Source organism: Tyto alba, unplaced genomic scaffold, assembly GCF_018691265.1.
Source record: "Tyto alba isolate M040663 unplaced genomic scaffold, T.alba_DEE_v4.0 Super-Scaffold_8, whole genome shotgun sequence".
Taxonomy (NCBI): domain Eukaryota; kingdom Metazoa; phylum Chordata; class Aves; order Strigiformes; family Tytonidae; genus Tyto; species Tyto alba.
The window spans coordinates 14,987,522-15,001,647 of NW_024881329.1; the positions used below are offsets into that span (position 1 = coordinate 14,987,522).

The 14,126-nt window shown below is 33.9% G+C and overlaps 1 protein-coding gene across 4 annotated transcripts in view; it reads right to left on the reverse strand.

Moving 5' to 3' along the window:
- Positions 1–14,126, reverse strand: part of LUZP2 (leucine zipper protein 2) — a 280,149-nt gene that overhangs the window by 94,048 nt on the left and 171,975 nt on the right. For all 4 annotated transcript variants that reach the window (XM_042784716.1, XM_033006825.2, XM_033006828.2 and 1 more), the window contains one exon: positions 13,880–13,942. In XM_042784716.1, the coding sequence (XP_042640650.1) occupies positions 13,880–13,942 (63 nt within the window). The remainder of the gene's footprint in view (positions 1–13,879; positions 13,943–14,126) is intronic.

A 14,126-nucleotide genomic window follows, 5' to 3' on the forward strand; every position in this document is an offset into this window, starting at 1 on the left:
ATTAGTGGCTTATTAAAATTAGCAGATTCGTACACTGGTTTTACACTGATATTTGTAAAATAAGATTCCCAGTTCATGAGATTATTAAAAAGTAAACAAGCAGCCCAAACCACAACCAAAACCAAAGACAGCAGAAGCTAAATATTCACCATAGGAATCACAAAATAAATGCATTCTTGTGCTTAAAAAACTTTCCTTAAGATTTCCACAAACCAAAAAGGCTGCAGCACCTATAAAAGATACATTCCTCACTCTAAGCCACATACTAAACAGCAACAGTCTCTTTCTTTTAAGCAAATGGTCTTGAATTCTCTCCATAAATATACAGTGTTGTTCATAAGCATGCAGACTAACAGTACTTCCACATTAGTGTTGATTGCCCTGTCTGGCTCGTTCACTTACCTTTTCAAGTAAGAGAGTTACAGTATGAAAAACATAAAGCACTATTTTAAAGTCAACCTTAACTGAATGGAACAAAGGAATATCACTTGAGCTGTATTAAAAGTATATGTAAGCAAGCTTTAAAAGAAATCTGAATTAGACCTAGAAACATATACTCTAAAACATCACTAACAATAATAGAAGAAAAAACCCAAAGGTTAAGGCAGAGTTACATTTTCATTTCCTTCCTTTATCACTTGCAGGACTACTTCTAGTTACATTAGAAAGACAAGAATGACTAAAGGAAAAATCAAACATTTTCCAAAGGAAAAAATTTGAGCTATTTAATGATTACAAATAATTAACATAAAATTACTGATTTCTACATCATCCTTTGAACTTAAACCACCATAACGACTGCGAATTATTCTACGATAATTTTAAAGAATGCACAGTAACCACACAATCTGTAGTACACAAAGTGCTACCCAACTGATTGTCTTCTACACTGTACTCACTCTTTACAAAGGATGTAAGTCATACTAAGCAATGCAGTGCAAATAAGATTACTGTGAACTGCACATACACACTTGCCCCTTTCAAATGTAAATAAGTTGGGACTTTACCAAAATTTTAAAAACAAAAACTGGCAACAGTCACTGGGAATCTGCATCACTGAAGAGAGAAATATTTACAATATATTTTCTGCCTAAGTATGCATTTTGGTGAAAAGCAATGACATAATACTGCTTCTAGTTTATCTGTGCATATTTTAGCAATCAAACTAGTTCTGCTTTTGATTAATGCAACTATGGAAAGTTCAAGGAATTTTATTTTTTCTTCTTTTGCAGTCTTGGAGAAACAATCACCCTCTGACCCAGAAAAGGATGCAATTAACTATAATCACATGAGCCAATTCAGTGAGCCAATTCTTCTGTGTTGTTGAAATGATGCTTAAAGGAGAAGCATGAGGCTACAAAAAAAACATACTCAGATTCTGTAGAATATGCCAAGGAAGCATACCATATATTTAGGAGGACTGTGCAGAAATAGCTCATGAAGAGTACTGAATCACTGCATCCTTATATCTGTCTCAGCTGTTCTGGGTTTGATTGGTTGTTTGATATATCATATTTACATTTTTTTGCTAAAATTAACATGCCCTTCACAAAGAATTTCCATGCCATATTTTAATCTTGTAAAACTACAATAAGGTGACAACATTATAAAAAAGAATGAAAAAAAAAAATGATTTCGTAACAAGAGTTGCTGACTCATCAGGTAACCTAGTGAATCCCCATGCTGGTTCAACAAGACAGACATCGTGATCAGAAGGAAGCATGGGTAAACTGGTTACACCTTTTACCCAAAACTAATCAACATCCATTGAAAAGCTACAGGATATGAATTTCATGCCTGGGTGCTAATATTCCCTTTATCTACTTAGGCCCATTTTTCAGCAAATGAAGGAGATCCTAACTCTCAGCTTCCAGCTCTACCCTTCTTTTCACTTGAGACTTAAAGTTCATCAGCATAAAATCTACTGTTTAGATGCTGAGTGCCTAACATGGGCCAAATCAAGTACACACAAGTTCATGGTTGTAATGCACAAATGCATGGCAATAAAATTTTTTTTTTAAAAGCACTAATTATGCTGTTGGGGATCCAGGGGAAAAATGAAATAAAAAAAAAAAATAAAAACAACTCCATAAAATTTCATCTGCAGATAGACTCTATGCAGTCAAGAAAATCAGAAATTTACAGCATAGCAAACATTTGATTTAATACAGACAATACATGGGAATTACCTCAGAAACTTATTGGGGTTCATCTGGCTTCTGTGACTACTGAAGTGAAGTAGCAGAGTACAAGCAGAGAGGCTGACTCACTGTTCATCTCCTCCTGCTTATTCATTCAGGTCACTAGCCATCAAACAAGGCACCTTCACATGTCTCTTGGGAATTTTGTTTTACACAACTCCTTTATTGTCTCTAATATCCAATATTTTTTGCTGTCCATGGATATAATTTTAAATGGAAAGCAGTTCCTAATCACAAATCAACAAATTGGAAATTAACAAAAGATAACCCTACTGCCTGCATTCACCCCAACAGGAAAATATCCTTGTTTTCATCATAATTTTTTCTACCATTTTTCTTTGACCTTTAAAACACATGTAAACAGCCAAAAAGAACACATACCCAAACAGAAGGAAGTTGTTAATGGCTATTCTATTTCTTATGTAGATGCTTCCATTTTGGAATTTTTTTATGGTGTCCATAGATTTTTCTACACAGGAAATCCTTTTTCACATCTCCCAGTGGCACAGCACCCAAAGCCACATGGATGAAGTGTACCATGACTGCCATTGCACAGCGCATCCCATGGTCTTCCACTGAAACATTAATTTTCTGTGCAAGTAGACCTGTTCTGGTGATCTGCTTCTCAACATGGGCCCTGGCATAAAATCCTTCATGTTTAAAGGTACTTGTTCTTGCAAAACACTGGCTATCCATTGTCAAAATTAAGGATGGCAGGCTAATAATATTTTAAGAAAGACTAAATAGATACAGTTCCATAAATTAGTACTTGAGACAATTGCTGAGTCTAATTTAGAAAATGTGGATTTTCTAGCTCAGTGCTATCCTGAAGTACTTTAAATTTAAGATCAAATTATCTCCTTCAGTAAATCAGCACAAGTCCACTGCAATCAACTGCAAAATAACCTTAACATAAGGAGCAAAAAATCTGCGACAAACAGAATAATTTGAGAGTGACATGGGAAGACCTGAAGTTTTGATACAAGACATAAGACCGGCAAATCAGTACCAGAAAGGGAAAAGTTTCATTTGCACATCCAGAGAAACTGAACCATTACAGTTTTCAGTGAATCAACTGCTGTCATTTTGGTATTTTTAAGCTATTTTTTAACATCATATTATATTCTTGTACACACAAAAATAATCATCTGAATCTATCTGTAAGGAGTGTTTTCAATTTAAACGTACACAGAAATGCATCCATACAAATACGTGCACTAATACACACATACATGACCAGGAAGTGGATACCTGATACATACAGGATTAAATTTATAGTCTGAAATAACTATTTTATATTTGAAAAAGTAATCACAATACATAAAAACACAGCACAGCTTGTGGATGAACCATATGAATCTAACATTTTACAAATTTTTTTTTAATCCATGCAGACCTTTCCTGAGTTCATGTAACTATTTGATAAAACACTATTCAGATCTTCATTCACAAAAGAAAACTGAGTTAAGATGATACCTTCTAGAATATTTTAAGCAGCACCTGCTTGATTAAACCCTTATAATTTCACTTAAGAAACATTTCCACATCTATCAAACTCTGCATATTTTATATTGTTTACAAGACAAAGATGGTTAAAAAAAGGTTGTAATACAAGCATTACTGTAGTTATTTAATACATCTTCAGTTGTGAAAATTGTGAAATCAAATTCTGAAGAATGGAATAGTCGTTCCACGGCAGGCATTTTATAGGTAAACTTGAGAAATGTGCAAAATTATTGGGACAGATATGGCAAAGACACTTCCAGGCAGTCTAATGAAAACTCTATTTTTAAATTATAGCATAGCTATAAAACCAGCTTTCTTAAGATCAGTATAGTACTTAAATGACAACTAAATAAAATCAGTGCATCTCCCTCAAGTTCTTATGCTTAAATCAGTGACAAGTCAATTAATCTATTTAATATTTTCTTCTCCAATAACATCCGCAGTCCCAAATATTGTTGAACAGTGTTCAAAACAGTGTGGGACAGAAGACTCCGGATCTAAGTCATTTAAAATATTTCTGGATAACAGAAAATTGGCAGTTTTGTCCCAGAATAGCACAATTTCTACATTGAAGGCTTGGTATGAGGTTGAATGGACACCGAGAGTGAACTGTTTTATATCACTAGAGTAATATATAGATAATTGCTGCAGTGATTTTATAGGAAGAGGCCAGTCAAATTTGAGAATGTTTTGTTCCCACTGCACTACACAATCAATGTTTTCACTTTTTTTTTTTTTTTTTTTTTTTTTTAAGGCAAGCAATGCCTTAGCAATGCTGAGATATTCATTAGGAAAAGTGATACATAAGTATTTGAGTTGAACAAATTTGAACATCCCTCCTAAGCTCTGCTGAATTTTTTTCCAGGGACAAAAATGTCTGCATTTGAAAATACTCCAGGGTTTCAGGGTCAAATAGATGCAAAGTAGGTGAGAACTAATTCTTTTTGCTGTCAAGAAAAAACAGTTTCACATATTTCTACTTCTTTTAGAACAACATGACGGGTTCACATTACAGCTGAACAGCTTGCACAGACACCTTAGCTCAGGTAGTAACATGACTGAAAATTTACAAATTTTATGTGAGGCTTTTTTCTAGAGTAATTCTAACAAGAATTTCAATTAAGTATTTTTTTATTGTTATCTTTTTATCCTCTTTAAATATCCATACATAATTGGAATTATCATTCCAAATATTGTATTTAGTTTGACCAAATTACAACCAGAGGATAATGAGTCTCAAGAGAGGACTATAATTTTATAAAGTTACAGGCTATCAACCTTCAGTTGAAAAATGCTTCACCATATAAGGTTGACATTTTCCAGCTGCACCTCTTCTTGATTAAAATTAAAAAGTACAAAACAAAAGCAGTCTAGTTTAATTTAAACCTCTAAATAGCAAAAAAATGTTAAAAAAATCACTTTCTTCTCCCAGTGAACTTAGCAAATAAACATCTGTATTCAACAGTATGACCCTAAAGAAATTGCAAACACTCCAATCCTTCTCCCTTGAAATCAATGGAAGTTTTGTACAGTGTACCAGAATATGATCAATTTGGGGGTTGCGAATCCTTTTTCTCTAAATTCTTATTGACCTTCATGGAAACCTAGTTAAAACTATGACAGCCATTTCCCGGCCAACTAATCTAGTAGTCTGAACTTCATAGTCTGTGGAGAGCTCTCAGCTCAGGTCAGGAGCATACCAAGTGCAGCATAACTTTATCAAACAACTTTTTAAATTAATAAGCCCAGTGTATTGTTATGTCATATATACCTTTATAAATTCTTATGCTATTATGTCTTGTGTGGTGTTTTCAGAGGCAAAGAATACTCTGATACTCAACATGGATGACTCAGAGCTCCCTGAGTGTGATCCATCTTTTTTGATCCTGTGACAAATATCAGTAATTGATAGCACTATTTGTAATAATGAAATCAACAGCTGACCTTCTCTTTCTTAAGGAACCATGAAAATTTGATTACTAAATGCTGGTTTATTGTTTCACCTAAGGATAAAAATCAACAGTGTCTACTCAAGATTTTGAAGTATACATTTACATTATTTTTTTTTAACCTCTTATACCATTGTTACTTCCTTTTAAGTGGTCTTTCCACTAGGTAATTTTAACATCTTGCTACTAAAAACAACCTTTTCCACTTGTCTGCATAACATGAATAAATAAGATCAACTCTCTTCTTTTCATGTTTGCAAAATTTACACTAGCTTCAAGGAAAGTTTTACATTAATTATAAAATTTCATCTATACTTCAAAGTTCCCTGGAACTTGGCTCTGAGCCACCTTGCCCTTGACATCCGTAACACTGAAAAACAGTGGTTTGGGTAACACTAAACTTCACGAAAGTCTCTGTGCAAGTTCAAAGACCACAGATTTTAATTAGGCTTCATGCTGCCCCTGTTGTCCAGTGAAGCTGCAACAGATGTCATTGAGATTTGTGTGTGCAAAGGACAGTATACAGCTCTTTTAAACTTTAATGTTCAAGATAACCTCTTTTACTTCATGTTTTGCTGTCTTTTGGAAATAAGATGTAGTGAAGGAATTATTAGGGCTTTCTATTCTTAACTCTTTGTTTCAAACATACTGGTTATACTTGCATAAATATAAGACAAAATGGATCATCAGAGAACTAGCATCTTCCTTATCTGAAAGACCTATGAAGTCTGATCTTTGAAATGTTGATAGAAGTTCACCTTGGATGCTACCACATTATGCAGCATCAGTATCAAGGAGCACTAATTACTAGTAGCAATTTCCTGTGAAAAAATGAAGGCACAGATTGGAAATTACTGTTTCTTGTCTCTGCAGATGACATTTTGCTGGAATTGACAATTGAAAAAGACAAAGCTTCAGGGATAAAAAACCTATTACACAGATTTGAGACTAGATGAGTAAGAAAAATAAAGAATTCAGACCCATTTTGGAATTTTGGAGTTAATGAAGGAAGATGTTAGAAATAAGGATTTAATAAAGTATCCTGGGTAGCATGGGAAAACTGAGTAAAGACATCAGAATGACTTCAGCAAGATTACAAAAGAACACTGCTACAATGTTCAACACTGCAGTTAATTGAAAAAATGACTGACAAAGAATACTGGACAAAATCCAAGTAGACAGTTTTCTAAACACTGTGGCTAAGTACAGGATGAAAAGAGAGCCCTAGCAGGTACACATTTAATTTTTCATCTTCTCGTTCATTAAGGATACATTTTACCTATGCATTCTTATTTGAACATCTTCATTTTCTAGTAGTTCATGGCTGTGAATCTTTAAACCTTGGATCTGGATGTAAAGAATGAATAAAGAATCCAAAAATATGGAAATCCATAGGAGACAGGGTCTAGACATAGCAGACCCATTATATTCCCTTCATTGATGTTCTGATTCCGATTATCACTGAATAGCCACTGAGAAAATGTGTCCTGTGCTCTTCGGTCTATAAGGTCAGGAAAACAAAACTTTTAAAAACAAAAGCTTATTATAACATTCACTGCAGTTGCTATTGTATCACTGTAAATATACCTCACTGACAATCTTGATACAGTAGGATTTTTCTGCATCATCTCATATACTGTCCCCTAAGATCCCTTTTCAACTGCTTAAGCATCATTTCCACCTTTTCCTTACAATATTCAGTAGAAAACCTCATAGAACAATTTCAAGTAATTTATTTTTAAAAATAGGACTCTATGTTATTGCAAAAGAAGGTGTAATCAACCAAGAAACAATACTGAATTCAAAGCCTGTCAGCAGAATATGGTATCTGAAGCTGTTCCTGTACTCTTCCTGATCATTCAGGTTTCCCTGGGCAGCGGCCCTGTCCCTGACACTAATGGGTATTTTCTGAATTTTAGAACCAATTCAGTAGGCAAAGAGGGAACAGGACTTTACCTAATTTTCTTCTCAGGGGGATAGGCTTTCATACTTAGAAAAGACGTTAGTTTTATCTGTAGGGTATGGAGAGTGAAGAACTACAATATCCTCCTTTATAGAATAGAATCAGCATACAGTCTCAAAACCTTAAAATTTAATTTCAGCTTCACTAAGGGAGGTTTCTTGTTGTTTTTCTTCCCCACCATAATTCAATGCAATTTGATTGAATTCACCCTGCAGGGCATGAAATTCCCAATAGATCAGGTGAGACTTTAAACTGCTGTGACTTTACCTTTTATTACTGCAGCTAAGCACAGAGAGGTTGGAGAAAACTCTGGTTTAGGATGATTTACTCAACACTAAAGCTATAACCACAATTTATACATGAATAGAGCAAAGTATTGTTTACAAGGTAGTTATTTAAAACTGTGCTTCTTAGCAAAAAACCCACATATTACTGAGAGCTACAGTCAAATTCATTTTCCACTCCTGGTTTACTTTGTATTGCCTCTACTACTACACATCTTCGGTGTAATTCATGTTTTTCAAAATTCTGTCACAGCCTAAACAGTGAAAAAATATACTACCTGATATAAATCACTGGATCAACTTTATAAATACAGGGGATTGTTGTAAATCTGTAAAGATATTAACACACCTTAATGTAGGTATATACAGAGATATTGTAAAACACTTTGCCCAAAGATAATATGACAAGCTAGACATTCATTTCTTATATAATCAAATGTAGTTAAATGCTTTAAATAGGAGCAAACTTATTTTTTTTTTTACACACACTTCTAGGTCCAATGTGACACAACTATAGCATCCATATGACAAAGTTGCATAACATTTCTCTACCTTTCAGTAGAGAATGTAAACCATTTAATAACTTTTAGGGAAAATTCCTGACTCATTTATCTTAAGGAAATCGCATATTAATGTACGTCAGCTAAGATACTTACCTTTAACTGAAGATGACTTTTATATATGGACCAGTAGGAAACGAATGACAAACTAACAAAATGCATGATACGTATCAATGCAGAAAAGGCATTCATTCAAGAAATTAATCTATCATGTATACACATATTCAGAGGTGCATCCAAAACAACTGGTTCCGAATGCCAAATAGCAATTGTTAAGACCCACGATTTTTCTGATCTAAGCAAGATCTATACAGCATCCTGCTTCAGTTCCATTTTTAGAGCAGTCCTGGCATAATTTTCCACAAATTATATATGACTGACATGATAGAAGTGAACTGCTCACTATGTAACAGGCCATCTCCAAAAGTGAAAATTTTTTAAGTATTTTATACATATTCTATATTACTCTACATTTTTGCCAAGTTTCTTAGCTCTACCAGGGCTTCTGAATTTCCAAACCTTTTGGTTTATTTGTCAATAATAGAAATTTTTTAAAATAAGAGCTTATTTGTTTATATGTCAATCCTTTATTAGACTACAATAACACAATCCACACAATTTTACAGCTGGAAGTCTGACAGATATTTTCTTGTATTGCAGGAAGCACTTGGAGACATCTAAAACAAGACAGGATTTTTAGACACATAATCCCTATGCGCTCTATCAGGTCCTTTTTTCCTCCACACCAGGGACTATTTCTGTTGTTAACTGTTTCTTCCCAAAGCCCTGAATAGACTGATAATTGTCTTTCCATACAATGCCCGCTCCCCATACACATCACAGTTACTGCATACAGTTGGAAGGCTGTTTTTGTTTATTCCTATCTCTGAATGGCAAAGTTGAATGGCAGTAGGGCACACACTGAAAGAACAGAACTAAATAGGGAATTATTTTTACAGTCATGGAAGAGCTTGAGATTACAAAATTCACAATTTGCCAATGCAAACTGAGCATGAATGCAATGTTTGAAAGGACAAAAGTAGCTATGAAAGGAACTGCATTTTCATTTTGCCTCTGTATATCTGTACGCAGATAGCACTTCTAAAAAATACATATAAAGTGACATCAATTTTTTAAATATATAGCATATCCAATCTTACAAACAAGATTTTTTAAAGTCATACTGCATATTCAGTGATTGGAGGCAGGACCTAGATAACATAATGTTTCCTCAAAATCATAGCATTTAAATTCAGCCAAATCTTTGTCAAAATGTGAAGTCCGTATTGGAACCCTTAAAAACAATTACTGAATTTCCAGAAAAACTGGTATTAGTGAACTTACTTTTAGGGCAATGGCAAACATAGTATAGGAGTTTAATAGAAAACAATTAGGTAGGCATAGCTATCGGTTCTTTTTCCACACAGTAGCTGGTGCACAGAAGGATAAGCAATGCTCGCAAATCAAATTTCTCTCAAGGCAAGTTTAGATGACTGAGCCAAGAACAGAATGCCGAGCTTCTGATTTCCAGGGTGTGCCAGGATCATATTGTTTCTTTAATCACAAGTATTATTATGTGTTTTCTCCTAAAATAAGTGTAAAATAAAAAGTGCCCACAATCTTTTCCTACAGCACTTGGAACATCTTGCAAGTTGACAACATAAAAAATGGAAAAATTTCAGGTAACTTGATTAAATTAGAAACAAACTAAAAACAGATAATTTGCGCAGATACTTCCAGCATTTATCTATTTGAATGTGTTCGGATAGGGTACTAATCAAAGAAAGGCAGATAAATCATCTGAATGCAAGCAGTCAAGCACTTGCATCAAACATTTCTTTTTTCTTTTTTTTTTTTTTTTTTTTTTTAATCTAGCTGTCATTGATGCTTTTAAATATAGAGGGGTGAAAAACCTTTGTATCTTGGGGAGTGGGGCATTTGGATGAGAGTGAGTGGTGAGAAGGAAACAAGCCTTTATCACTTCTCATGCAATTTTGAAATCCTAGAAAACCAAATCTTTATTGCATTTTTTCTACACCTCTTTTTGTCTTTGCTGCATATGATACTAAGTCTCCTTCCCTTAGTTATACCTTTGCTATTATATTCCTTCTGGAAGATTTAATCCTTTTATTTCCACATTGAGTCTAAAACATTTGTAGGAAATACTGGAAGGTTCTGTAGTTCCACTTAGAGTGTCTATTTCCCTAGAGAAGGGTGTGGCCTTCTCCTCAAGAAAACCTTTTTTTTCCACCCCCCTTTTTAATTTTATGAGCTAGAAGAGATAAGTAATACAGATCAGATGGATATTTTTGAATAATTCCAGGAACATGTGAATAATAGTTAAATCCTATGTAATGTGGATTTATGGAGGAGGAAGGAAAAGCAGGTGAGCTACACTAAAACACACATCACTGAACGCCTCAGGAAACTGGAAATTTGTTTTATTTACTTGATGTGTTTCACTTCCCATCTAAACAAATATGTCTAGTTTAATCACTACTCTAGCTCTAAGGTTAGTTATAATTTTTCAGTATGTTAGTTCTTTTTTTGTATTTCAAGAATCCTCAATCACAGATGCCCCAAATAACATTTATAGAGGACTCTTCACTCAGTGACTTACAAAACCCCTATCCATCTTCTCTGCTGTTTTGTAGCCAAAGTACTTCCATAAAACTCAGATAAAATCACAACCAGGTGTGGCAGGATAGTAGAGATATATGTCAGAAGTGCTCCATAACCATTTATATCTTATAAATATAAGCCACTCAGTTTACATATTTACTTTTATAAGTAAAACTTTATAATTCTATAAGTTTTTGTATTTAAAAATTTTATACCTTATTTTTTTATATTTTTCCCCTGTGTGTTTATCTGTTCGCTAAGGATTTGCCAAGACATTAAAGAGAAATCACATTCTTTTTCATTCTTCATTTAGTGTAGACACCCCAAAACAGACCGAAGCTTCATTTAGCACTAGACATTTGCAGTGTGACTGAAAGAAGCTACACAGTAAATGACTGCAGCCCCCAAGAAGAGGCATTATTCTGGTTTGTTCTCAAGGGTTTCCTTGGGCTGAGCTCAAGAGGAACTAATGGCAGACTGTTTGCAACTGCTATCAAAGTGCAATAACAGGTACTGCTGTGGCAGGGCAGCAAAACACACATAAATCCAGCACACAGACCTTCAATCTCATGAAAGAGTATTATGTATAAATTAGGCAAATAGTAACAAATTCTGAAAGGATCAGTCAAATGACCAAAACACATACAAACTGCCTAGAAGCTGTTAAAAAAATGCTGCATTAGAAGCTCTTAAAACATTGAATGACTATCAAGCTAAGAAGGCTACACAGGGAACAACTCAGAATTTAGAAAAAAAGCTTGCTCAAGGGAGAACAGAGAAGGACAATTTAAAAAAAACCCCAAGCCTTAACAGTGAAATAAGGGGAAATTTTACAGTGGAAGAATTTGTGGAGGTATCCAATATCAAACAAAGGATTTAGATAAATTAATGGATAGCAGGTTCATAAACATACACTACAGGGAATAGGCAGGAATAGGTCTTCTAAGATCCGAAATCCAGTGACTCCAGGTGCTGTGAGAAGTGAGGCAGGCTCATGAGCTCTGCGAGATACTGAGATTGATGGACCACTGAGCATTTCTTATGTTCTAATAATTCAAAAGATGGGAGGAGTCAAACTACTGTGTCACATCCAGAGCATGGCATCCACCAGATGCTGGTGACTCCTGGGGTTTGCCACTGGCCTGATTTATTTGTGATATACCTTCACTGATCTCATGTACCCCAGAATTTCACCTGACTTCCTTTTTTTTTTTTTTTTTTCCATTTTTTTCCTAAGAAGAAGACAGAAACGCAGATGTTAAATGAGTGTGAATTGGTACACATGTGGGTATCCAGGTCAACACAACCATATTTTGAATAGAAGGAATGCTGAGCATTCTTATATGCACATTAATTTTATATAGCAATGGAGATGTTTAGTCATTCTCCAGACTGACACACAATTGGAAACACTAAATTGTAGGTATGCAAATTAGATGTTTCTCTGAAAGGCCCCAGGAGGGTATCAGGAAATAAAATGTTGCTGAGTCACTTCATCTTTGAATTGAGAAACAAGTATTTTGGTGTCAAAAATAAAGATTCCTTTCAAAGCAGATTTTATAAAATATGCTATAAATACACTAAATATTACAGAAGTCTACTGACCATCCTAAGAAAATCATTAACAGTCAGATGGTTTGAAGGTTGGCTAATGAAGTATTTATTTGTGTGCAGTAAGAGACAAGATTTTTTACAGCTGGTCAATAAGATCAGACTGATATGATTTATTAGAATTAACAGGCTCAATTACAAAACATCCAATGATCACGGGTGGGAAAAAAAAACCTAAGGTGGTTGTGATTGTAGATGAAGACAACTGAGAAAGTGGCTTAAATAATGTAAGCAACTGAAATAGACAGCATTTCCTCTGTGAGTTAAAAAGTAAAGTGCACTTTATTTAGATTGTATATATATATATATATACACTTATTGACTGAAGACATCAGACATCACTGTTTAAATAAATGTTTCAAGTAGGTCAATTTTTCAGATACATCAAATAGAAAAGTTTAGAATAGCAAACTGTAAGAATTGAACAGAAGAGATAAAGACAACAAGTCTGGCTGGTAAAAGAATGTGAGACTATCAGAATAAAACATTTTCAAGGGCAAAGTTCATTGCAAAATGAAGCACTAGGAAGGAAAACTATATCTTGATTTAGACAAATTGTTTGGGGAGAAAAGTAAAAGAGGTAAAAAATTATGACACTGATGAAATGTTTTAAGTTTCTATTCCAAGATAAAATTCCAAAATAAATTCAGTTTAATAATTAAAAAAAAATAAATAAAACATGTTTTGTGTTTCATTTGGGATTTTAGGATCAAACTGGGATTAATATTCATGACATATAAATCTTAAGAAAACATTTTAGGAATGTGAGTTTTTAACAATTTTATTAAGAACTTCAATTCTGAGATTGCTTTTCCTTTCCTCTCCTCTTGCTGTTTATTTTGAAAGCAGATAATAAGACTATGGATAAAATTTCAACGTATATCAGTAATCTGTAGAACTGCATTAAATATTTTTTTCTGAAAAAGCAGGACTCATAACTATAGTAAAAGCTACAGAGGTGTAGTATGGACCTACGCAGCAGTAGAAAGGAGTCAACAATTGCATTCAATAAAACCCAATTTTAAATGCACACCATCATTTTTTTTTTTCCTTTTGTGTTTAGAGTATTTCACTGGAGCTTCATCTTTCTACTACAACAATATGTGTTTGAAACATGAAGCCAAATCATAATCTCTTTCAGTGTAAACTCTGAATGGAGATGACAATCAAATGTTCCTCTTACCTCATTTTGGAGGTCACGAATCATTTTGCTCTTCCTTTCCATTTCAGTCTTCAAAAAGTTAATCTACAAGTTCAAAGAAATGTTGTATGAGTTGTTGAAATGTACCTAAACATCAGTTTAACTATTAATTTTTTTTTTACTCTACTCACAGCTTTAAAAAAAAACAAAACAAAACAAAACAAAACAAAAAAACTAAAAACAACCATCGAACTTCTGCTTGTATACAAAATTGCTATAGGCCACAGCT